The 27206-nt window shown below is 46.9% G+C and overlaps 1 protein-coding gene and 1 pseudogene across 3 annotated transcripts; one reads left to right on the plus strand and one right to left on the minus strand.

Moving 5' to 3' along the window:
• Window positions 1-916: 916 nt before the first annotated feature.
• LOC147425067 (uncharacterized) lies at window positions 917-25623 on the minus strand. 3 transcript variants are annotated; one of them, XM_086499475.1, is made up of 6 exons: window positions 25473-25588; window positions 24800-24963; window positions 2540-2664; window positions 2358-2455; window positions 1758-2074; window positions 917-1593 (listed from the first exon to the last, which is right to left on the minus strand). In XM_086499475.1, the coding sequence occupies exons 3-6, from the start codon at window positions 2546-2548 to the stop codon at window positions 1154-1156; spliced, it is 864 nt and encodes a 287-aa protein (XP_086355601.1). In that variant the 5' UTR covers window positions 2549-2664; window positions 24800-24963; window positions 25473-25588; the 3' UTR covers window positions 917-1153. The 3 variants fall into 3 exon arrangements, with proteins under 3 accessions (XP_086355601.1, XP_086355603.1, XP_086355602.1); XM_086499477.1 differs by lacking the exon at window positions 25473-25588 and having other exon boundaries at window positions 24800-24845; window positions 24922-24963; XM_086499476.1 differs by lacking the exon at window positions 24800-24963 and having other exon boundaries at window positions 25473-25623.
• Window positions 3095-27206, plus strand: part of LOC147425068 (uncharacterized) — a 33949-nt pseudogene continuing 9837 nt past the window's right edge.

Below are 27206 nucleotides of genomic sequence, written 5' to 3' on the forward strand. Positions count from 1 at the left end.
TTCTGTTGGGTCTTCACTATTCTCCTCTCTGGTGGGAGATTCAAAACATGCTTGCTGCTCATTCGCCCATTCCTCCATTGGATGAAGACTCTCGCTTCTCTGATTGGAATCTGGCTACTACCAAATTGGACTGCATCTCAGCTGCCAGTGTCTATGCCATTCTTCAGTCTGATGTATGGATTATGCATCAGGGTAATCAACTGTGGTCGCTTTCCGAGTCATCCTTGTGGTGGCAACACGCATTGTCTCGCATTTGGCAGAGTCATCTGCCTTTGAAGGAACGTGTTTTCTTGTGGCGGTGCTTGGTGGGAGCTCTACCTGTTGGCAGTGTGTTGCATGCTCGGCATATTGCGCCTTCCCGCTGCCCCAAATGCCTTGAAGCTGAGGAGACCGTGCCACACTTGTTGTGGTGTTGTCGTCACTCCACAGCCTTCATTCGGCAAGTGTCAACTTTCATTCGGCAAGTGTCAGCTGCTCTTCGACTACGTTTTCCTTCCGGCTCTTTTCATAGACGATTTTGGCTTTTTGGGGTGCTTCGGTCACCACAATCTCAGTTTGCGGTCTTCTTCACCTGGGTCAGATTTTGGACTATGTGGGCCATCTGGCATCATAGGAACTCCTTAATGTTCCAGGGCACTTTTGTTGAGCTTTTTCCCTATTTCAAATTATCTCTTGGTCAAGCGCTGCATTTTGCCTATGAAGCTGGAGACATCACTCTTGATGCCTACAGGATTTACTTTGACTGTTTCTAGCCTTCGGAGCCTTATAGTGCTCCGTCTTTTGTATCCCTTTCTTTTCGTGGGTTTTCCTCGCTTTGAGGTTTCCCACTTGTAAATTAATCACAGCAGATTTACAAAAAAAAAAAAAAAAGTGTGTGTGCATGTGCCCGCGCACACATGCGTGCATGTGAACACCATTGCAGCAAAAAATCAGTTAGCATCATCAAATCATGACAAACAATAGGGGCATATTCAACTAAAGACAGACCGTTCAAAATTTGAACTGCCGAACTGTCATGTCACTTAGCACATGGCTGTCTACATGTTTGCCTCTTCCATGTGAGTCCCACTATGTCTCTCAAATGTTCAACATCATAAATAAGCCCACATGCTTGAAGCTTCAATAGAATCAGCAATCAAAATGTTCCGACTTGCTAGCTTTTCTGGGCCAGCCCTGCACCTCTGCCATGGCGTTCCATAACTCGGCGAGCCGCTAGCGCTGCTGCTTCACTTGCTCGCAGCTGCCCCTCAGCCATGAGAGCTGCAAATTCACGAGTAATCTCCTCCTGAACACGGGCCCTGGCATCACCAAGTTTGTCAGCCGTTGGCCCAGTAACACTTAGTGTTTCCCTGTTTGGAGCAACAGGCGCGGCAGAAGTGGTAGAGGCATCTCGCAATACCGTTGCTGCTTCCGAGGATGTGGTCAGAGTTGGCTTCTGCGGCTGCGGTTCTCTGGAGGCATTTGTGCCATTTGATGTGGGAGAGAAAGAAATTGGCATTTGGTTAAGCGTCGAAGCACCATCCCCAGCCACATGGGGTACTTGTGGCACTCCACCGTACCTTAGTATGGTCTCGAACTGCTGAATCATAGGCACTGCATTTGGAAAAAAGAAACAACCCAAAGAAAAGCCACTCAGCTCCATGTTTCTTTCTCCATGCTCGCGACTAGTACTACAAATTCTAGAGCACAAGCACATTACATCTTGAGAGGAAAAACTTCGCGTGCTGATCTTAAGAAATGAGCTCAGAGCTACTTACTAATTAGCGCACCCATAGGACTATTCATCACCTCCTCTGGAAGCTTCAAAATGTACTCTGGAATGCTTATGCCCAAGAGAAATTGAGCAACTTCCTCGCAAAAATTGTTGCAGTTGTGCCTCAGGAGACTGTAGGTTTGCTCTGTGAACCTTGGCCTTATCTCTGCTAAATAATCTTCAAAAACCTCTTTAGGAATTTGGGTAGTACCCAATTCCACCACTCTCAAAGGTTTCCCATAAGGTGTTTGACCTAGAGGACAGCTCTGTATCCCTCCTCCAAAATAATACTCATTTCCATAGACTACTATTCCCGTATGCCTGCAAACCAATAGAATAACATTTATCACAATAGTAAATAACCTTACTCTGAACATTGTGCATATATATGTATGTATGTACACACACACACCATGCATTTATATACATACATACACACACATATATACATGCCCAAAATTAACTAACCTACGGCTACAAAGCTATCCATCATGCTCATAAGCCTAATGGATAATACACCCTCTATGCTGGAAGACACAAAGGTTGTCATCACCTTCATCCACAGAAGATAATTGGATTCCTCAACAGAAATTAAAAAACTTACCAAATGCCTTCAATAACTTTTCCCAAAAAGGTACTTGACATCTGCCGAGCAAGACCTTGACTTAAGTCATAAACATTCAGTGAAACTTGATAACCTTCCTACAAACCATTCAATTAGTTGCATCATGAGCAACTTGGATTTTGCGAAAAACACCACCACATCCTTGCCACTCAAGAACTCACCTCAGCCATTGCTAATTGTAATTCTTCTCCCTGATGCACAGAGAGACCCAGGTCTAGCTTCCGCAAGAATAAAATACCAACCTACTGCACCACGCTACCAATTACCGATTTTCCACAAAAACAACCTGCACCAGGCACAACTCGTCAGCTCTCTCTCTCTCTCTCTCTCTCTCTCTCTCTCTCTCTCTCTCTCTCTCTCTCTCTCTCAGCGCGTGTATAATAGTCTCTAGCTCTCATCTCCCCTACCCTATTCACCATTGTTACACCTCCCACCTACCCATCGATGAACGACACACCCCAATTTTAGATTTTCTGGTCATTTTCTATTTTCACAGCTTTCAAGACAGAGTATCAGACTCTCTCTCTCTCTCTCTCTCTCTCTCTCTCTCTCTCTCTCTCTCTCTCTCTCTCTCAGGAAGTGAAACAAATAAGCAAGAAAGATGGCGGCGCACTACATGGTCACAAGCAAGAGGATGACAACCATTGAAAGAGAGTTGTGAAAGAATGCAAAGCTCACATGGATGAGTGGAAGAAAGAGAAGAACTCGCTTCTTGAATGGAAAAAGAGGGAGGAACTGGCGAGGGAGAACTAGAGCGCAAAGAGTTCCGGGCTGAAATTCAAGCTCTAAAAGGTAACATCTCAGCACTTCAGAAGGAACTCACCGAAACTAAAGAGAGAGGACACCTTGAAGATGGAGAAATTCAGCCATCAATGATAGATGAGCTGAATATTAAACAAGCACAAGTCAAAGAAATAAAGGAGGAAGGAGAAAAGAAGACCTCATGGGTGGAGGTTCTCTCCAAAACGCAAAAGAAGGTGGAAGAGGCTAAAAAGTGGATTGAAGTTGTCAAGAAGGGGAAGGGCAAGGACATTCCGGCTACACCCGACATCATCAACAAGACACTTGAAGAGGAACAACGAAGAAGGGTACGCGCTCTACAGTGACCGGCCTAAAAGATTCAAATAAGGTGGACCAAGAAGTGAAGAGCCTCATGTCAATGATGGGGGTGGAGAAGCCCTCGCACACACAAGCTTGGAGAGTAGGCAAGAAGAATGAAGGTAATGGGGAGAGTTCAAAAGAACGGGCTCTCATTTTGCGCTTTCCCTCCATGGAAGAAAAGAAAGACTTTTTAAAGAAGAGGCCAACCCTCAATAAAACAGGTATCTTTTTAGGAGATGACCTTAACCTCTCACAGCTTGCACATATGAGAGAGGTCATGCCGGAGATTATAGCAGCAAGGGAGAAGGGAAAGTTAGCCTTCTATAGAAATGGGCGAGTAGTGATTACAGAACACCGCTCTACATGACGGTGCGAGACCTATGGGACCACTCTCAGGATGGCGGTTTGGAACTGTAATGGTTCGTATAGACTTGATGCATAGTTGACACTAGTGTTGGAAAAAAACCCTGGTCTAGTGTATTTTAACCAGCTGAAATTATAAAATCCCCGTTAGATTTTGAGCTTGCCTTTAAGAAAACCGGTAAATTTACACAATTTTTAGTGTAATTACCGGCAAAAGCTTCAAATTTTGACCTGAAAACCGGGAGAATTTCAAGGTTCCCCTTATTTTGATCGATTAGGAAAAATATATTTTTCTAGCCCTGGTTGACACGTACGGTCACGTACACGTACGAAGATGTGCGTTACTAATCGAACAAAAAAAAATTAGACGTACAGTGACGTAACGTACGATGCAAAAAAAAATCATGCGTCTTACACATGATAGATCATATGAGTCATGACATAGACCTTAGTACTTAGTACTAAATACTTGTAACTTAAGTCTTACAAGTTAGAACATGAAAGATCTGTCCATGGACATTGGAAACGGCAATGTCCGAAGAAAGCAAAATCATGATCTCCAAAGTAGTGGCGGCCATAGTAGATTCGCTACGCGAGCCTCGTCGCACATAGGTCATGGTTGTTTGAGCCAATGTAGCCATTGGGCTCTTGGTCAAATGCAGTAGAGATGCAAAACAATCCCACATCAAAAATAAACCCCCGGAAAAAAAAAATGGACGAGTCATGTACGGAACGTACGAGTCGTATGGTACGGTACGGAACGTCCCGTACGTCGAACGTGGACAACCCTGACTTGATCTGGGGGCTTTTTAGGACAGCTTCAGAGATAGAGACATTGTTTTCTATTCAGAGACTCATCATGCTCCAAGACAGTTGATGCCGCATATTTTAGAATACAGATGGGAGACAGCTTGCCGGACATGCACCAGCTCTGAGCATGGAACTAGAGGATCAGGAGGTGTAGCAGTTCTTTTCAGAGAGGAGCTCCAGCCACTACTGCACATAGTTCGGAGAGATGATCATGCCAGATACATGTGGGTGAGGCTGAGGGCAGAGACTGGACGTTTCTTGTACATCGCCATATGCTATTTTCCTCCCAGCACTTCAATATATGCGTCACCCAAAGGACAGTCTCCTTACTCTGTACTTGATGATGATATTTGGGAGTTCTCCAGGGATGGAGACATCATACTTTTGGGGGATTTCAATGCCCGTACAGGCAGTTCACAGACGGTTTTCTATGACACCTTAGAGGAGATGCTCAGAGAGCTAGAGCCAGAGGAGATGGGGTTTGAGAGATGCTCACACGACAGAGAGCATACAGAATATGGGAGATACCTCAGGGAGATGACGACTACTCACAGTTTAGCTATACTGAATGGCTTATTGACCTTCCCATCGTCTACAGGTTTTACTTGTTTTCCACACAGACATGGGTCCAATACTGTAGACTATGTTCTGACACATCCGAGCTTTATCTCTCACATTCAAGATTTTACAGTGGGGCTTAGGCCTGTTGGGATAGCAGTAGATCATGCACTTTTAACATTATCAATCTCCTTTGAGTAGCATACATCTCAGGCCTCACGGGGTGGTAGACATCCACGCTATACTTTTACACCAGAGACTGACTCAGTCTATGCAGAGGAGATACGTAGGCTTTTATGCACATCAGAGCCAGTATACACAGTGGAGGAGATCACATCTATGCTGACAGTTACATTACATGGGGCAGCGACAGAGGCATACCCACACACTCAGCCTACTCAGAAACGTCGTTCTGGGCACATGCCTCGGAACAACTGGTATGATGAGGAGTGTCGACAGAGGAGAGCTCAGATCCAACGGGAGCTTGCATTGGGAGTGATCACCTATAGACAGTCTAGTATTGCTACACGACGACTAGTACGACGGAAGAATCGAGCTTTCTTGGTCCAAATGGAGCAGGATTTATATCAACTCTTCCTTAGTAGAGAGTCAAGAGAGGCTTGGCGTCTATTCCATGAGCAGTCTCCCCTTCCAGTGATTACTTCTACAGAGATATGGGGATAGTATACAGCATCTTTATACACTATACCTGGACAGCTACCACTACCAGATCCACCACAGCCATGTCCGGCTACGAGCACCTTCTTTACCACTGAGATGGTAAAGGAGACCATTGACAGGATGAAGACCAGACGGGTACAGGATCGTGAGGGTTTGGTAGCAAAGCACATTATACATGCTGGGGACTTGTTTGCAGAGATGCTTGCACGGTTGTTCAACCATGTCATGTGTCAGGGCTTTCCTGAGTCTTGGAGATTGTCTACTATTGTACCTATCTTCAAGACAGGAGACCCCACGGTGCCGGGGAATTACCGTACTATCATGGTAGGACACACATTGGCACGGTTGTATGCATCCATCCTTGAGCATAGGCTGAGCAGTTGGGCAAAGATTATGGGTATACGGGCACCTGGACAGGTTGGTTTTAGGAGGGGTTTCTCCACACTAGATCATGTCTTTACACTCAGAGCTATCATTGAGGAGGGTCGAGCACATGGTAGACGGATATATTGTAGCTTTGTGGACTTCCGCAAAGCTTTTGACACAGTACCGAGGGCCAGATTGATGCACCGACTTATGGAATTGGGGGTACCCATAGAGCTGATATGGGAAATTATGGCATTATACACTTCAGTGATGGATCATGTACACACACCAGAGGGGATATCTGACATAGTTCACTCCACTATCGGAGTGAAACAGGGATACCCATTGTCCTCTACTTTATTTGGTATGTATGTTGATGAGATCTCTAATTATATTGACAGAGGAGGAGATAGAGGTGCTCAGCTTGCAGAGACATGGATCCCTCTTTTATTGTATGATGACGATATCGTGTTGATATCAGACTCACCAGAGGGTATGCAGAGACATTTGGACACATTGCATAGTTTTGCAGGGGATAGTGAATTGTCTGTCAACCTTGGTAAAACCAAGATCATGGTATTTAATACCACACCTTAGTGGGTCAAGAGATCAGCACCTACATTCACATATGATCAGGACAATATGGAGTACACTGATGCATACACATATCTTGGGGTGGTCTTTAGTGGACCGAGGTTCACACTGAAAGTGGCAGCAGACACTAGATTGACTCGTGCCTATGCAGCCCTAGGCGGTTTAGAGAGGATTTGTTCGCAGGTTCAGTTCCAGGAACCTCGAACAAAGCTCTGGCTCTTCGACACTTTGGTCGCTTCAGTTATGCACTACGGGGTTCAGGTTTGGGGACCATCTGTTGACAGTGCTGGATGGAGTAATATGGAGAGACCCTTGGTATCTATGATTTCTAGGCTGATTAGAGCCAAGGCCTCAATTCCACATAATATCATACGAGCGGAGCTGGCTGCCCCACCAATGGAGATTGAGGCACTTACCAGATCAATATCATTTGTACACAGCTTATGGGACACCACTAGGGACAGATATGCTAGGCTTGCTCTTGAGTCATCCAGACAGCTGGCATTATAGGGAGATACATCATGTTGGTATGCATAGATGAGCTCGTAGTTTCAGAGGCATGGTTTCAGCATGGACAGGCTGCCCCCTTTCCAGTAATCTCTTGATGCACCATCTTTGGCTCTTACACGGATGGAGATTACTAGACTCATTCGACAGGATCTTATCCAGCTTGATACCAAGAGGACATGGATAGAGCCATCACGGGAGTTGGGTACGAAGAGGGCTTTCTATAGAGAGCATCTTCTGCAACTCACGACAGACGGATTAGTCACACGGCCCAGCTACCTGGACACACATCTATCTCATGGGTTACGATGTGCCATAGGCCATATTCACACATCTTCACGCCAGCTTGGGATTGAGACTGGTAGATTCAGAGGCATACCAGCAGACAGTAGGATATGTCAGTTATGCCATGCAGAGCCAGAGAGAGAGTTTCACTACATATGTCACTGCACAATCTACTATGAGATACGGGGACGCTTTCACTGTTTATTCAGAGATGGTTTTGACTCGTTAGATAGAGTCATGAGATATCAGGATCAGAGATGTCTCGGATTATTTCTACTTGAGATAAAGAGACATAGAGACTCTCTATTGAGAGGGCATAGACAGAGACAATCCCAGAGACATCTCAGATTTCTTCAGACCGAATACCACAGAGGCAGAGGGGACACCACCATCACAGAGCTCGGTTCCCACCTATACACACACCAGCGGTACTCTCATTGACCGAGCTATAGAGTTGGGGAGATCGAGACAACCACGACTGAGGAGGGGAGCCACGCAGCACCAACGGAGATTGCCGCAGAGGATCCACAAGATTCTAGCACGACACCCAGAGTGTCGATCAGGATAGGCTTCATGCTACTACTATATTGTATCATGGTGACACTTATCCCCACTTTGTGCCTTTGTGGCATGATACCATTGCTCAGCTTACCTGGCACGTGACACATCCAACCCTATGTGTCCGTGGACAAGCTACAGCACGACAAGGGTTCAATCAGTCCAGTCAGTCTAGATTTAGAAGTGTTCTGGCACTTTTGTGAGTCTGTTCGCAGACCATGCATGCCCAGGCACTTAGTGTAGATGCATATCCACTGGTTGCACACAGCATGATCATAAGCATTCCCATCAAAATCCTTCAAGGGAATTTTCCAGTGTATTTAACCTATTTTCCCTATTTTTGATATTTTTCACTTATTATTTAAGTTACTTTTGTTGGAAAATAGGTAGGGCAATTTTGCTAAGTTTGTATATAAGAAAACCAGAGCTAGCACTTTCTGGCAGAAGAGGCAACAGGAGCACACGCTCAACAGACACCTTCTCAACAGAACCCCCCAAGAGACCTAGCGTTTTTGGAGCAGCCAACCTAGCGTTTTCTGCATCTAGTACCTAGCGCTTTCAGCAAAAGAAGTCCAACGTTTTGCATTGAAGCGACCTGGCAACAGCAGATCAGCCTAGCGTTTTGCCTAGCAAGACAACCGGCGACAGCAGCAGATTTTCAGCCCTAGCGTTTTTGCATCTGTATCACACCCTAGCGTTTTGCAGATTCTCCGCGACGGAACCTCAAGGACCATCAGCGTTTTCAGTTTTCAGCCCTTAGACATCGCAGATCAAGTCCCGAACCTCGCAGATCTCACCTTCCCGCAGCAATTCCTCGCCATACGGTCAGTTTCCGCAAGGTTTACAGTTTCAGCCCAGAAAACGCAGATTTCAGCATCTGCATTTTCAGCGCATCGCATTGTCGCCATCGACATCGTCTCTGACATAGAGTCAGAATTCAGCAGATACAAGATTTGTAGATTTCAGCCCTTAGCGTTTTCAGATTTCAGCCCGTCTCGTCCTCCTCATCGTCATCGACATCATCGGCAAGTCCAAGCATTGTAGAGATTTGTGCAATCATAAGTAGACAGCTCTCGCCATAGAGAGTGGGGCCTTCGGAGGAGGGTTTTACAACGTCTCTGGTGTCGTATCTCTTCTCTATCTCTCAGTCTCATGCACTTTCACGCACAGTGTCCATTCACTTTGTTTGTGTCCATTGCACTCTCTCACTAAAGGAACGGAAGGCTCTCCCTTCCATAAGAAATATGAACCTTGAGCACAGTTTGGAGCACTCATCTTGAGCAAAGTTCAAACATTCATTCCGTTGCACCTTACATTGGTATCAAAGCTTTGGCAGCGTTCTGTATCATTCAAGGAAAGAACCACAAGAATCACAAGAATTTTTTTTGCTTGTTGCAGTCACACTAACCCAAGTTCGCTTGAGCGTGTCGATTCCTAATTGTGTTTTTGAAGAGTGACAAGAATCCCAGGAAAGAAGGGCTTGTCCAGCCTCCCCTTGTGCCTCTTTTCACTCATTGAGAGCGGACCGTGCACTTAGCGGCCCGCCAATCGACGTGAGGTGGGAAAAAGCAACCTTGGTGTGAGCGCAAGGCCGCCAAGAGGTGCACCCGCGAAAAAGAGCAGAATTCGGGTGAAGAGAAGATCCTTCTCTAACACAGATTGCAAGCGAAAGAAGAACCTCAAGAACCCCAAGAACCCAAGTTCCTCGTGAACTTAAGAACCCAAGACCACAAGAACCCACGACTTCAGCGGATAGTCATCACTTGAAGCGGAATGGATACTTCGCTTGGAGGTGATGAGCATGAGAGAGGCGAAGAAGAATTTTCCCCACCAGGATGTTTTTCCGACCCTCCCCCTTTCCCATCTACGACAAGGATTGCACTAACTCCTATGGAGGCTTTCGACAAGATAATGATGGACTTGAAGTTAGAACGCGAAGCACAAAAAGCAAAAAGAAGCAGAAAGAAAGGCCTACAAAGAACAAAGGACAGCCATAGATCGTGAATACGAAGAAAGAATGGCAGCCATAAGACGTGAAACCAAAGAAAGACAAGCTGAATTTGATCGCGAGAACAAAGCAAGAAAAGAGAAGAGCGACCAACACATGAAAGAGTTGTGGCGACTTTTTTTCTTAAGTGTAGGCGTACTTTGCACAGAATCAAGAAAAGGAGCCTCTCTCACTCCCTTCTTCTCCCAAGCATGATACACATGATTTGCATGATGATGATTTGAATGACAATGATAAGGATGATGATTTGGATGATAATGATGAGCATGATGATTTGCATGATCTGATTTCTCACAAGCATGATGAGTTGCATGAAGATCATGTGATTGTTCACAAGGATGATGTGTTAGTTGATACTTTCTCTAGTGAAGCTAACCTCATTGCAAGATCGATCAATCACAAAGAACCGATCTTGGCTTTCAAGTCAAGGTCCAAAGAACCCCCACAGGAAGATTCAATAGGTCTCGAAGATCCGATCTTGGCTCTCGAGCCTAGGTCAAAAGAACCCCCTCAGCAAGAACCGATCTTGGCTCTTGAGCCTAGGTCCAAAGAACCCTCACAGGAAGTATTATATGTTCGCATGATTAGTACGCATGCATTGTACGAGTGTTTCATTCGTAATCGTTTCCTGTATTTTAGTCAACGTCGAGAGTCATGCTTCTTTCTTCTCCAAGAATCTCCATGGCTGAAAATTCCTGAAACCATTTCCAGCATAAAACCAAGCACATACCTATTCCATGTAAAGTGACTGGAAAAAAATATTGTCTTCCTCAAAGACTGTGCATGCAATGTAGATGAACAAAGAGACGGAGTGTCAAACCGTTCACCACACACGTAAACAATGAGATCGAATCTTTCTCTTTTGATCTAAAGCAATCAACTGTGGCAATTCACAACGGAAATGCCCATGCTTGGTGCTCATACTTTCATGTGCTCTATCTACAAATGTGTCATGCCAAGGAAGAGACATGGAATGTGACTTCCTTGAATGCAAACTTTTCAGCTTTCCATGAACAATCCGCATACATTCGTGCTCATTCATGAATGAAACGTGCTCAACGTACAATATGTCATGCCTAGGAAAAGGGATCACATCAATCCAGTCAGTCTAGATTTAGAAGTGTTCTGGCACTTTTGTGAGTCTATTCGCAGACCGGACATGCCCACGCACTAAGTGTAGATGCATATCCTCTGGTTACACACAACATGATCATAAGCATTCCCATTAGAATCCATCAGAATCCTTCAGGGGAATTTTCCGGTGTATTTAACCTATTTTTGACATTTTTCACTTATTAATTTAAGTGACTTTTGTTGGAAAGTAGGTAGGGCAATTTTGCTAAGTTTGTATATAAGAAAACCAAAGCTAGCATTTTCTAGCAGAAGAGGCAACAGGAGCACGCGCTCAACAAGCACCTTCTCAACAGAACCCCCCAAGAGACCTAGCATTTTTGGAGCAGCCAGCCTAGCGTTTTCTGCATCCAGAACCTAGCGTTTTCAGCAAAAGAAGTCCAGCATTTCGCATTGAAGCGACCTGGCAACAGCAGATCAGCCTAGCGTTTTGCCTGGCAAGGCAACCGGCGACAACAACAGATTTTCAGCCCTAGCGTTTTTGCATCTGTATCACACCCTACCGTTTTGCAAATTCTCCGCGACGAAACCTCAAGAACCATCAACGTTTTCAATTTTCAGCAGTTAGAAATTGCAGATCAAGTCCCGAACCTCGCAGATCTCACCTTCCCGCAGAAAGTCCTCGCCGCACGGTCATTTTCCGCAACGTTTAAAATTTCAGCTTGGATTTCAACATCTGCGTTTTCAGCGCGTCGTCGTCGCATCGTCGCCATCGACATCGTCTCCGACATAGAGTCAGAATTCAACAGATACAAGATTTGCAGATTTCAGCCCTTAGCGTTTTCAGATTTACGCCCGTCTCGTCGTCGTCCTCATCGTCGTCGACATCGTCGGCAAGTCCAAGCATTGTAGAGATTTGTGCAATCATAAATAGACCGCTCTCGCCATAGAGAATGGGGCCTTCGGAGGAGGGTTTTACAACGTCTCTGGTGTCGTATCTCTTCTCTATCTCTCAGTCTCATGCACTTTCACGCACAATGTCCATTCACTTTGTTTGTGTCCATTGCACTCTCTCACTAAAGGAACGGAAGGCTCTCCCTTCCATAAGAAAAAAGGAACCTTGAGCACAGTTCGGAGCACTCATCTTGAGCAAGGATCAAACATTCATTCCGCTGCACCTTACATTACCAGCAACCCATAGGAGTCGGTAGCACTCCTATCTCAGTTTCTAGTTTGTAGTCTTCTTTGTTTGTAACCAGACTTGGTACTAGACTCACCATTGTAATCAGTTTGGTCTCATAGGTCATTTTGGCCTTTTGTAGACGTTAATATATCATTTCATTTCATCTCTCTCTCTCTCTCTCTCTCTCTCTCTCTCTCTCTCTCTCTCTCTCTCTCTCTCTCTCTCTCTCTCTCTCTCTCTCTCTCTCTCTCTCTCTCTGTGTGTGTGTGTGTGTGTGTGTGTGTGTGTGTGTGTGTCTCTCTCTCTCGGAAATTGCGATTATGGCGAGATGATCAAGGCTAAGGCCTCGGTTCCCCATGCGATCATTCGAGTAGAGCTGGCTGCCCCCTCCATTGGTGGTTGAGGCCCTTACAAGATCAGTGGCATTCAAACACAGCTTATGGGAGCTCCCATTAGATCGTTATGCTCGGCTGGCCTTGGAGTCCTCCCGACACTTGACAACATAGGGAGATACATAATGTTCGTATGCACAGATGACAGCATGGTTTGAGCTACATGGTTTCTCTATGGATGAGTATGGATAGGCTCCCCCCTTTTAGCATGCTCTCTCTCTCTCTCTCTCTCTCTCTCTCTCTCTCTCTCTCTCTCTCAAGCGAAGCATGGAGGCTATTCCACGAGCATTCACCACCACCAACGGTCACTTCCACAAAGACATGGGGAGAATATGCCACATCTCTCTACACAGCATCAAGGCAACCACCTTTGCCGGATTCCCTAGAGACATGCCCGGAGACATGTTCCTTCTTTACTGCCGAGAGGGTAAGGAGAGCCATTGACAAGATGAAGACAAGGAGAGCACATGATCATGATGGTCTGGCAGCAAAGCACATCATCCATGCCAGAGATATGCTTGCAGAGCTCCTCGCTATGATGTTTAATCGAGCCACGTATGAAGGCTTTCCTGAGACTTGTGTCTACGATTGTGCCTATTTTCAAGTCAGGAGATCCCATGATTCCAGAGAATTATCGCACCATCATGGTTGGTCACACATTAGCTAGGCTGGATGCATTCGTTCTTGAGCAGGAGCTGAGTTGATAGATGGACAGAGCGAGAGGGTATACGAGCACCAGGGCAAGCAGGATTCAGGAGAGGTTTGTTTCTCCACTCTTGACCAGATTTTGACACTCAGAGCTATTATTGAGGAGGGTAGACACCATGACAAGAGGATCCATTGTAGCTTTGTGGATTTCCACAAAGCTTTTGACATAGTGCCAAGAGCCAGGCTTATACGCAGACTACACGACATGGGGGTGCCCACAGAGCTGATATGGGGTATTCTGGCTTTATACAGGACAGTGATGGGGCGGATATGCACTACCGAGGGAATGTCTGACATGGTCCACTTCACTATTGGAGTGAAGCAAGGATGCTCGCTATCTCCGACCCTCTTTGGGATGTATGTGGATGAGTTTTCAAACTATGTAGAGCGTCGGGGAGACAGAGGGGCTCAACTAGCAGGGACATGGATTCCGTTGTTACTATATGCTGATGATATTGTGTTGATTTCTGACTCTCCAGAGGAGATGCAGCGTCATTTAGATGCTTTGCATACATTTGCTTGTGATAGTGGATTGTCTGTCAACCTGGGAAAAACCAAGGTTATGGTGTTCAACACCACACCACAACACCACAATGGGTCAGGAGGTCAGCACCCACATTTACGTATGGCCAAGAGACTGGGAGTACACAAATGCATTTACTTATCTTGAGGTAGTCTTCGGTGGACCGGTGTTTTCACTGAGGAGAGCATCAGAGACTAGACTGACGAGATCATAAGCAGCCTTGGGAGGACTGGAGAAGATGTGTTCATTGGTTCAATTTCAGGAACCGCGACCAAAGCTTTGGCTTTTTGACACTCTAGTGACTTCAGCTATGCTCTACGGAGTTCAAGTATGGGGACCCTCAGTAGACCATCATGGGATATCTGGCAACACAGATGGATGGAGATATATGGAGAGGCCTCTGGTCTCTATGATCGCTCGAATGAAGAGCTAGCCCCCCCCCCCCCCCCCCCCCCCCCCCCTGTTGGAGGCATTGACTAGATCAGTATTCTTTATACACGGTTTATGGGATCTCCCCAGGGAGAGATACGCTCGGCTTGCCTTGGAGTCATCTTGACAACTAGCGCTACAAGGCGATACAACATGTTAGTATGGACAGATGACAGCATGGTTTCAGTCACATGGTTTCAACATAGATGGATTGCCTCCGTTTCAGTACTCCCTGGATGCACCCTCTCCCTGTCTCTCACATGGACAAAGTTCACCAGACTCATACGCCAGGATTTGATTCAGCTAGATACCAGGAGCATGTCACAAACTGCCGACATGTGAAAGCCCTAGAGAAGGGAGCCAACTTGCAGATGCTGGCCGAGGGGCCTAAACCCTAAGAAGAACAAGTAACAGAAGAAGAAGTCCTCCCAACTTATGGGGACCCCGTCCGATGGGGCCCCAAGTGACATAAAGAAAATAAAGTAGAACCCACACACACACACACACACACACACACACACACACACACACACAAGATTGCGTAGCTGCTAATGACCTATGTGCATGTGGACAAGCTACTTCAGGCCTAGGGTTCAAGTCAGCTTAAGACATGTTCTGGCACCTTTGTGAGCTGTGCGCAGGCCGTGCATGTCCAAGCACTTAGAGTAGTTGCATATCCTCTAGTTGCACACAACATGATCATCAGCATGATACTCAGTACCCATCATGAGCATTCTACAGTGCACAAAACCCATTTTCCCTATTTTATCCATTTTTCACTTATTATTAATAAGTGACTTTGTTGGGAAACTGGGTAGGGCAAATTTGCTAAGTTCTATAAAAGAAACCTAGCGCTAGCACTTTCTGGCAGAAGAGGCAACAAAAGTTCCTACAACTTGCAGTGCACCTTCTCAGCAAGACCGACAGATTATCCTAGCGTTTTCAGTCAACAGACCCTCTAGCATTTTTCATCAGCAGTACCAGAACAGCCCTAGCGTTTTGCACATCCCAGATCAGCCTTGGCGTTTTGCACATCCCAGATCAGGCCTAGCGTTTTTGCACCTTGCCGATATTATCAACGTTTTGCAGATTCCCGGTGACAGATCAAGCCCTAGTATCAGTGTTTTCAATTTTCAGCACTTAAGACCTCGCAGATCAACCCCTTAGCTTCGGAGATCTCACCTACCCGCAACAGATACTCGTTGTACCGTCAGATCAGCCAGTGTTTTCAGATTCAACCCGTCGTCCAGAGATTTCAGCATCTACGTTTTCAACGCATGGTCGTCGCGTTGTCGCCATCGCCGTCCTCGCCAACACAGTGTCAGAACTTAGCAACTTGCAGATTTGCAGATTTTAGCCCGTCCTCGTCGTCATTGTCGTCGACATCATCAACAAGTCCATTGCATCTAGACCATTGTACCAGATTTGTGCAATCAATAGCATAGACCTCTCTCGCCATAGAGAGGGGGACCCTTGGAGGAGGTTTTGAGAACCGTCTGATGTTGTATTCTTTTCTCTCTCTCTCTCTCTCTCTCTCTCTCTCTCTCTCTCTCTCTCTCTCTCTCTCTCTGCACCTTCATTCATAGTGTCATTCACTTTGTTTGTGATCATTGCACTCTCACTAAAGGAATGGAAGGCTCTCCCTTCCGTAAGTAAAAGGAACCCTTGAACACAGTTCGAAGCACTCATCTTGAGCAAAGTTCAACATTCACTTCTGCTGCACCTTACGGTGGGCCTGATTTTAAAGAAGTTTGTACCAACCTATGGGGCCCCATCGGAGGAACTAGAAACAGAACCCACAAAAGACCCAACGTAAAAATATAATGACGTGGCAACTGTGCGGACGTCCCGCAATTTGCGTTGACACATTGACGTGGCACTGTACGGATACCCGCGTTTTGCTCTATAGGCCGCTTATACGAATTTCCGTGAAACGTGCTGGCAGCTTTTATCGTCAGCTTTGAGACCATATGCTTTTAGGACTTGAAGCTTTTCATGTAACTCCTTTTCATGGCCAAGGGCCTTTAAATATGAGCTATAAGGGGTATGAGCCTCCCGAAGACCGGCCACGGGAGGGGACCCCCCACCTAGACACTGTAGCCTCACTCCACGCACTCGCGCACCGTGGGGACTCCACGCAAGGTTCCCCGGGGCACGCTATGACCCGTCGGCGGTGCGGCGGAGCCTGAGGCTACGTGGGGCTAGGGACCCGAAACGCAAGACCCACGAAGACCCGCGAAACGCAAACGGCCGTCGACCCATGGAACGCAACCACGCCCGAGCCGGTCCCGTCCGAGCCGGGCCCCCGAGAAGGCAACTTGACCCGAGCCGGTTCCGTCCGAGCCGGGCTCTCCTGAGCCGGTGCCGTCCACGCCAGGACCCCTTGAAGCAACACCTTGTCCCTCAGCCGCGCGCGGGTATAAATCCCCGTCGGGCCCCTTGAAGACAGAAGTCCCCTCCGCCGCGCGCGGGTATAAATCCCCGTCGGGCCCCCTCCCCGACGCGCCCAGAAACAGGGGCGTCACACTTGGTATCAGAGCTCCAGAACGAGCTCCTGGAAACGAGCCGAAGACTAACGTGCCCGACGCGCACGATCCTCACGACGACTCCAACCGCAATGGCCCGGGTCGTCAAAATCTTGGTGAAGAGAGCTCCAGAAAGCAACCACACGCCCTCCGCCCCGTGATGCGTTCCCTGAACACCGGGCCGTCACCCGTGACCCGCGCCGGCCCCGATCCGAGCCGGGCACCTCCATGAAGAAAAGGAACGATGCGAGCCAGACAGGGCTCTCCGTGACGCGTCCAAACACCGGGCTGTCACCCGTGACCCGCGCCGGCCCCGATCCGAGCCGGGCACCTCCATGACACAAAAAGCAAAGATGCGAGCCAGACAGGGCTCTCCACATGAAGAAAAGGCAGATGCGAGCCAGACAGGGCTCTTTATGACAAAAACAGAGAAAGACCAAAAACGCGACGAACCAAGCCAACGGTGTTCGTCGCGCCCCGGCCACACTTTGTGGCCCATGCTGAGCTGAATATCCAAACGACGTCCAAACAGGGACCAACTCGCAAGTGCTGCATTGCGACGGAACGCTCTTTCAGATTCGGCTTTCAAGAAGCCTCCGCGCGGGCCAACGCAGCAGGTGGCTCCGCGCACTCTGGGTTACCTATTCGGGGAACGCTCAAGTACGGGGAATTCTACTTGGGTGTTCAAAGCATACCTTTTCAGCCTTCTGCCAAAACCCCAAAAATATACACACTCACTTTATTCTCAAAAGTACAAAAACAAAGCATGCCTACTTACTTGCATTTTGGGAACAGTTTTGATCACTTGCACTTATATGCACCCCTTTGTCCCCACCGCCTCATGCATAGCCGAGCACTCTTTTCCCACGTTCGACGCGGTCGTCGAACTCTCTTCAAACGGGGGTGTATATAAGGGGTATGAGCCTCCCGAAGACCGGCCACGGGAGGGGACCCCCCACCTAGACACTGTAGCCTCACTCCACGCACTCGTGCACCGTGGGGACTCCACGCAAGGTTCCCTGGGGCACGCAATGACCCGTCGGCGGTGCGGCGGAGCCTGAGGCTACGTGGGGCTAGGGACCCGAAACGCAAGACCCACGAAGACCCGCGAAACGCAAACGGCCGTCGACCCATGGAACGCAACCACGCCCGAGCCGGTCCCGTCCGAGCCGGGCCCTCCTGAGCCGGTGCCGTCCGCGCCAGGACCCCTTGAAGCAACACCTTGTCCCTCGGCCGCGCGCGGGTATAAATCCCCGCCGGGCCCCTTGAAGACAGAAGTCCCCTCCGCCGCGCGCGGGTATAAATCCCCGCCGAGCCCCCTCCCCGACGCGCCCAAAAACAGGGGCGTCACATGAGCCAAGGGCTCATTCTCTAGCATGCTCCCACGTAGAGGTGAAGAGGATAGAGTAACGGCGTTGTACTGAGTTCAGGCAATATAAAGAAATACCGAAAGGGACGCCAAGGTTTGGAGCCAATGCTCTCTCGAGGTGAAACTTCGCTACTCCACGTCTCGTATATGCCATCTATCTCTTTCAATTCAATTGTTATTAGAAGTGCTTAAACCTTAGAGTTATTCAGTCTGTTCTTTTCCATTGACAAGTGGTGTCCGTCCCCATTACAAACAGCACAATGCTTTACGAGTAATTTTTCAAGCTCTTTATTTTGGCAAGCCTTCCCTTTTAGGGATGCTCAATTTAAGGACCCTTGTATCTATAAAAGCGTGCCTTCAGGGAGAGGCCTGCTGTAACGAGACGAGCATCACGAGCCAACAGCAAAGAATAGACTGAACAGAATTTAAACACTTCAATAACGTTAAACTAATAAAGCTGCACGACACATGAGACGTAGAGCGGCAACGCAAAAGAGCAGTCGCTCCAAACCTTGGCGCCCCTTTCGGTATTTCTTTAGATTGCTTCAACTCGGTACAACTCCCATGGCTCTCCTCTACATCCCCCACGAGTAGACCACCTTAGTGAGAGCCCAGGGTCATATTTGAAGGCCCTATGTTAGGTGCAGCAGAATGAATGTTTGCGCTTTGCTCAAGATGAGTGCTCCAAACTGTGCTCAAGGTTCCTTTTGTTCTTATGGAAGGTAGAGCCGTACGTTCTTAATGAGAAAATGCTATGATCACAAACAAAGTGAATGGACACTGTGCGTGCAAGTGTATGAGACTAAGAGATAGAGAGAAGAGAGATACGACACCAGAGACGTTGTAAAACCCTCCTCTGAAGGCCCCACTCTCGTCGACGAGAGTGGTCTACGATTGATTGCGCAAACGGGTACAGTGATGATGCATAAAACTGATGCAGATCTAAGCTATGTCGACGACGACGACCGGGATGGCGATGACGACAATAGGGCTGAAATAGGGATGGTTCTAACTGCTGTCCAAAAACGCTATCTGCTGAAAACCTGCTGTGGAAGATTGCTGAATTTTCGAGGCTGTTTTGAACTGCTAAAAACGCAGGTTTGGCTGCGTTTTTGAAGGCTGAAAATGGCAATCTTCGGCAATGTCTAGGGCTGAATTCGCTACTGGCTTGAATGCTGAAAAGGCTGCTGCAATTGCTTCGCTAAAGGCTGAAAATGAAAAACGTTGGCTGGGCTGGTAGCGTTAGTGAAAACGCTAGGCAATTTGGGAAAGTTGGCGATGACTGCAACGTTGAAACGCCAGCTTGTGTGAGGGGAGGGCGATGACAAAACGCTGGGCTTAGGGGTCTCCTAGCAATGGCAAAACGCTAGGGCTGAAGGGGGTGCTTGATGAGTTCTTGCTGAGAGAGAGGGGAGTACCTGCTGCCTGGGGGCCTATTGTGCTCCTTGCTCATCTACCAAAGAATGCTAGCTTTGGTTTGCTTATATATTTCCTTATCCAATTTGCCCTATCTACTTTTGTTGAAAGTCGCTTAAATTAATAAGTGAAAAATGTCAAAAATAGGAAAACTAAGCTAAATGCAATGGAAAAATCCCCTAACTGATTCTAATGGATTCTGATGGGAATACTGATGATCATGCTGTGTGCAACCAGAGGATATGCATCTATGCTAAGTGACTGGGCATGCACGGTCTACAAATAGACTCACAAAAGTGCCAGATCACTTCTAATCTAGACTGACTGGAGTAACAGGAACCCTGTTATGGTGTAGCTTGTCCACGGACACATAGGGTTGGATGTGTCACGTGACATCCTCTCCTTTTCAAAGTGAGATACTGGTACCGAACTGTATGGCGTCGAGAGAGATCGCCAATAGCATCCGAAATCCTGGCAGGGACTCTTGAAATCCTGGCAAGGACTCTTCGTCGGTCCACTTTAATGTGTGGGTCGTGCGGTACTTGAACTTCATAAAGGTCTGCAACGCTTGCTTCTCTGGGCCGCGCCGAAAGCGACAGTCTTCTGTGGCTCCTTAAATGCTTCAAGTTCGTTGATAGTCATGCTTCTTCCTTCTTCAAGAATCTCCATGTCTGAAAAATCCTGAAACCACTTCCTACACAAAACCATGAACATATCTATTCCATGTAAAGTGAATGGAAAAAATCTTGTCTTCCTCAAAGACTGTGCATGCAATGTAGATGAACAAAGAGACGGAGTGCCAGACCGTTCACCACACACACGCAAACAATGAGATCGAATCTTTCTCTTCTGATCTAAAGCAAGCAACTGTGGCAATTCACAACGGAAATGCCCATGCTTGGTGCTCATACTTTCATGTGCTCTTTCGGGTACTGTGTCATGCCAAGGACGAGACATGGAATGTGACTTCCTTGAATGCATACTTTTCAACTTGTCATGCATACATGCGTGCTCATCCATGAGTGAAACGTGCTCAACGTACAATATGTCATGCCTAGTAAAAGGGATCACATAAAGACGTTGACTAAAATACAAGAAACGATCACGAATGAAACACTCGAACAATGCGTGCGTATCAATCATGCGAACAGATAATACTTCCTGTGAGGATTCTTTGGACCTAGGCTCAAGAGCCAAGATCGGTTCTTCCTGAATGATCGAATCGTCATATGGGGGTTCTTTGGACCTCGACTCGAAAGCCAAGATCGGTTCTTCGTGATTGATCGAATCTACAAAGAGGTTAGCTTCGCTAGAAAAAGCATCCACTAACACATCATCCTTCTTGTGAACAATCAGATCTTCTTCATGCAACTCATCATGTTTGTGAGAAATCACATCTTGATCATGCAAATCATCATGCTTGTGAGAAATCACATCTTGATCATACAAATCATCATGCTCTTCATTAACATCCAAATCATCATGCTTATCATTGTCAATCAAATCATCATGCAAATCATTGTCATTCAAATCATCATGCTTCTCATAATCATGCAAATCCTGTGTCATGCTTTGGAGAAGAAGAGACTGAGAGAGTCTCCGTCTCCTGAATCTCTTGCATTTGTACCGGCACTTGAGAAAAGAATCGCAAGAACTCTTGCATGTGTCGATCGCGTTGTTATTGTCTTGCCTTTCTTTCTGCTTCTCTTTCTGCTTTGTCTTCTGCGTGTCTGCGTTTCATTTCTGCCATTCTTGCTACATTTCTTGCTTCGCGTTCTACATTCTGTTCCAGAAACATTAGCTCCAACTCTAATGAAGCTCCAACTCCTCCATTAGAGTTAGTGCAATCTTTGTCATAGATGAAAAGAGTCAGAAAAACCTCCTGGTGGGGAAAATTCTTCTTCGCCTCTCTCATGCTCATCACCTCCAAGCGAAGTATCCATTCCGCTTCGAGTGATGACCATCCTGAAGCCGTGGGCTCTTGTTGTCTTGGGTTCTTAAGTTTACGAGGAACTTGGGTTCTTGAGGGTCTTGAGGTTCTTGAGGGTCTTGAGGTTGTCTTGAGGTTGCAATCTGTGTTTGACAAGGATCTTCTCTTCACCCGAGTTCTACTCCTTTCTGTGGGCGCACCCCTTGGCGGCCTTGCGCTCACACCAAGGTTGCTTTTCCCACCTCACGTCGATTGGCCGGCCGCTAAGTGCACGGTCCACTCTCAATGAGTGAAAAGAGGCACAAGGGGAGGCTGGACAAGCCCTTCTTTCCTGGGATTCTTGTCACTCTTCAAAAACACGATTAGGAATCGACACGCCCAAGCGAACTTGGGTTCGTGCAACCTCAACAAGCAAAAAAAAATTGTGGTTCTTGTGGTTCTTTCCTTGAGTGATACAAAACACTACCAAAGCTCTGATACCAATGTTAAGTGCAACGGAATGAATGTTTGCGCTTTGCTCAAGATGAGTGCTCCAAACTGTGCTCAAGGTTCCTTTTGTTCTTATGGAAGGTAGAGCCTTCCGTTCTTAATGAGAAAATGCTATGATACAAACAAAGAGAATGGACACCGTGCGTGCAAGTGTATGAGACTGAGAGATAGAGAGAAGAGAGATACGACACGAGAGACGTAAAACCCTCCTCCAAAGGCCCCACTCTCGTCGACGAGAGTGGTCTACGATTGATTGCACAAACGAGTACAATGATGATGCATAAAACTGATACAGATCTAGGCTATGTCGACGACAACAATCGGGATGCGATGACGACATAGGGATGGTTCTAATTGTTGTCCAAAAACGCTATCTGTTGAAAATCTACTATGGAAGATTGCTGAATTTTCAGAGCTATTTTGGACTGATGAAAACGCAGGTTTGGCTACATTATTGAAGGCTGAAAATGGCAATCTTCGGCAATGTCTAGGGCTGAATTCACTACTGTCTTGAATGCTGAAAACGCTGCTGCAATTGCTTCGCTAAAGGTTGAAAATGAAAAGCGTTGGCTGGGCTGGTAGCATTAGTGAAAACGCTAGGCAATCTGGGAAAGTTGGCGATGGCTGCAATGTTGAAAACGCCAGCTTGTGTGAGGAGAGGGCGATGACAAAACGTTGGGCTTAGGGGTCTGCTAGCGATGGCAAAACGCTAGGGCTGAAGGGGGTGCTCGATGAGTTCTTGCTGAGAGAGAGAGACTACCTGCTGCCTGGGGGCCTATTGTGCTCCTTGCTCATCTGCCAAAGAATGCTAGCTTTGGTTTGCTTATATATTTCCTTACCCAATTTGCCCTACCTACTTTTGTTGAAAAGTCACTTAAATTAATAAGTGAAAAAAGTCAAAAATAGAAAAATTAGGCTAAATGCACCCCCTAACTAATTCTAATGGATTCTGATGGGAATACTGATAATCATGTTGTGTGCAACCAGAGGATATGCATCTATGCTAAGTGACTAGGCATGCACGGTCTACGAATAGACTCACAAAAGTGCGAGATCACTTCTAATCTAGACTGACGGGAACCTGTTATGGTGTAGCTTGTCCACGGACACATAGAGTTGGATGTGTCACGTGACACCCTAGGCCTAAAAGCAGTTACATGAAAAGCATCAAATCAAAAGTATCTGGTCCAACGACATTTAGTCCCAAAATTTACCAAAGAAAAATTACGAATTCCGTACTGCCACGTCAGCACCATCAACGTAGAACACGAAATTTCTTACGTTTGCCACGTGCAACGTCCGTACAACTTGTCAGCATAAATCTTGGGTAGTCCGTACAACTGCATCATCAGTTCTCCACGCGATTTGCTAGTCCTGATTTGTTTAAATGTCTTTTATGTCCCTTGGACCCCATCAGACGAGGTCCATAAGTAGGTAAAAAGTCTTTCTTTAATAACTTGGCCCACTCAGCAAGGATCTGTAAGTTGGTGGGAACCTCAGCTGCTTCTTTTACTGTTTCTAGGGTTTAGACTCCTCGACCGAGATCTGCAAGTTGGCTCCGTTCTTTAGTGGCTTGACACATAAGCACTTTGTGACAACTGCAAATCATTGCATGGTTACAAGTTGCAGAGTCTTTCCCTCCGTCAGCTGTACTGTGTATAGAGAAATAAGTTCCAAAAGCGATGCCAAACTTTGGAGCAATGCATTTGAAAGCATAAGTCCACTACTTCAAGTCGACTCTTCTCTCTTTTCAATTGAAATGTTGTCAGTTTTGTTCACGTGTTGCTATTAATACTTGCTTGGGTATCAAGGACAGTCACAATACAGATGCTTCTTGAGCTTTAAGTTTTAACGCAAGTAATCGAGGACAATCGTCCTTCTTTAAGAGAAAGGTATGTGACAACAAAGTGACTTTGCATGGCCCCGCCGTAAACAAGTAGGCAACAAAGAGAGAAGATGTGCAAGAGGAAGCACATGCAAAGGAAAGAGAGCGCAACATTGATAACATGCTAGGGACAAACAGCAATCCACAAATTGCAATCCAAATTGAGGACTCTACAATCAGCTACACAACACACTCCGATCCTCCCGATAAAGCGACGCAATCAATATAATCTCTCATTGATCCCATTGGAAACCCAAATAGCAGCAAATCTAGTCCGACAACAACCAAGAAAATCCATCAGCTCTCCTCTACTAACACTCATCCTGAACTCCAATTGCAAAGCCATGGGATTTCCTCTGATTGATGAGAGCACCAAGAACTATCTAGAGCCTCTCTCAAAGGACCCAAAACTGGCAATGCTATACATGCGTGATACACGCATACATCTCTGTTTGTCTCTAATTTTACCACACATGCATAAATACGAGATATCATAAACTGGTTTATCAAAAACTCAAATCACGCATGTAAGAAAAAGATGTCAAGGTAAAGCATGCACTAACACTAGCCCTGGCCAACCCAAGAACTAAAAGGTGGGAGGTTCACTTGAGCGCACTACAAACTCATCCAAATCGTTCAACATGAAAGAAAAGTGAATAGGACATGTCACCTTTGAAAGCCCAGATCGGGTAAAACATGCTTTCCTTTTCAATCATCTAAAGACAGCATGAGACCGTCTAGTATCAGACTCGTAGAATAGACAAGGACTCTACAACAACCATAATCACTAACTTGCAAAGTGTCTGCCTTCGTTGAGCAATGCTGCAATTTATTCTACAAGAAAAAGTTTGGACATGTGACAGCGTCAATCATAACATTGCAGGATGACATAAGGACAGACATGCACACCAATACAAACATTAGCAATGAGGCATGCCATCCAACCTCCATACATTCCAGTCAACATAGAGGAAAATCAAACATCCGACTGCGAGCTCCAAGAAAACAGGCCATGCAGAGCACATGAAAATGCCAAGGCGATGAATCTTTTGGGCTGGAATGTTGCCCTAGCTGAGGCTACAGATGAATCTGTTGGGCTGGAACATCGTCCTAGTTGAGGCCAGAAGAGAAATCCATCGGACAGCCGGTCAGAAAGCTTCCTAGGACGTGCAATGCAGACACAAGAGCATAACAGAAGCAGCAGTCTCCGCAGAATTCCAATGATCTCTACACAGAGAAACACAACCGCGCATGCATACCCGAACACGCAGAGAAACAAGAACAGCACGCAAATGCGCCCGCAGACAATGCAAGACCCGAGAAGCGGAGATCAAGCAACTCACCTGACCGGCAATGTGGATCTCAACGAGAACGACAAACGCGCAGAGAGAGAGAGAGAGAGAGAGAGAGAAGTGACTTCGATGCCTAATAGCCTATCACGGACAGAAGAAGGTTCGAGAAGCAAACGTATTGTCACGTGCTGCTATATTCTCGGTGGTTGAGCAATGGTCCTTTGGCCAACTTTAGGCGACCTAAGGGACGCATCAATTTGAAATGTGTGTTTAGGGGCGCATTTGGAAGCTCATGGACGCGGGCATCTACAAGAAAATGTTGGCCGTGAACAGAGCTCGCCTCGCGATGCGGGAACAAAAAAGGCCGTGAAAAAGGAGCCAGTGACGGGTGGAATTTAAACGTTATGCCACATTAGCTCGAACTCACGATCTAAGGGCCATGATGCAATCTTGGCCTGCGTTGACCAACCCAAGCTGGCTTGAGGTTGTCCACAATTGGAGATAATTTACATTACCAAAAGGGGCCGACGGTCTCAATACAGGGGGCCGGTTTTTAACGGGCCCCTTTACCCTAATGAACCCTCCGTGATGGGATCCACATAGGAGAAGTTCGGGCACAAAAGCAGAGAGGTGCATCACCGCTTAATCCGGAAAAGGTAAACTCAGACAAATTTTGTAAACTCGGAGATCAAGAGAGTAAACTCAAACAAGAGTAAGTAAAACTACACTCACATGCATTTCTATGAATTGCACGCACTCACCTAGTTAAGGTATCGGGCTCCCACAATGCCCGCTCGGGTTCGAATATGGGAGCGACCTGCCATGTGGATTTTTTGTTTGCGATCGGATCTCCTCGAGATCCTTGCGCATAGCTCTGCACCGTCAATCCCATGACGAGGTTTTCATTAAAGACCACGTGGGACTTAGTGTCGAGGGTTGGCTGTTGTAATAATTTATGCTTACCATGAGTATGTGTGCACAATTCTGGAAAAAAAAAACACAAACAAGGAATCAACAAAAGATGTGATTAAGGCAGCCTTCATGGTAGGCTTGCTAGCACAAGCATGCAACAGCTGGCTAGACAGGGGCAAGACACATCCCTTTAGAGGTTGGGGGCACCTATTGCCCTCTCTCTCTCTCTCTCTCTCTCTCTCTCTCTCTCTCTCTCTCTCTCTCTCTCTCTCCTGCATGTCGACTTCCACACCGACTTCTCCCTCCCTATGTCTCCCACATACGAGCGCTCGATCTACTAAGAGTGCCTTCTGTGGGTATGCCAAGGGGCGCAGGCAAACTAGGTCGGTAGTGGGTGGAGGTTGGGTGGACAGTTGTCGATACGCACATATAAATGACACTCTGGAGAGCTCGAGCTCTCTCCTTGCAGCCTATGGGAAAGCAAAAGGCAAAGCACATGCCGAGGAAATTTCACGAGTCTACCAGCCAGGGCCTACTGTGAGAGAAGACTGCAGGCGGTGGTTGTGAGTCATGGCATGCTCTCATGATGAGACACAGGGTGCACATCCAGAGGAAGAGACAGGGGGGGGGGGGGGGGGGGGGATTCGGCACAAATAGCCTCTCTCTATCATGGCAACGGCAAGGCCGGACTAGACAAGGGCAAGGCCGGGATAGGTAGTGTGGAAAGGGAGTCCAACTAAGGCAAAGGGCTAGGATCCATGCTATATAGTGGGTGGTTGGGAGGTGGACTCCTAGGTTCTAGTTCCCCTTGTCTTACACTGGTATCAGAGCTCAGGGAGAGGGGAGTGATGGAGGAGAATCTATAGAGACAGT

This window comes from Adiantum capillus-veneris, chromosome 25 (assembly GCF_014529385.1).
Source record: "Adiantum capillus-veneris isolate H3 chromosome 25, ASM1452938v2, whole genome shotgun sequence".
Lineage (NCBI taxonomy): Eukaryota > Viridiplantae > Streptophyta > Polypodiopsida > Polypodiales > Pteridaceae > Adiantum > Adiantum capillus-veneris.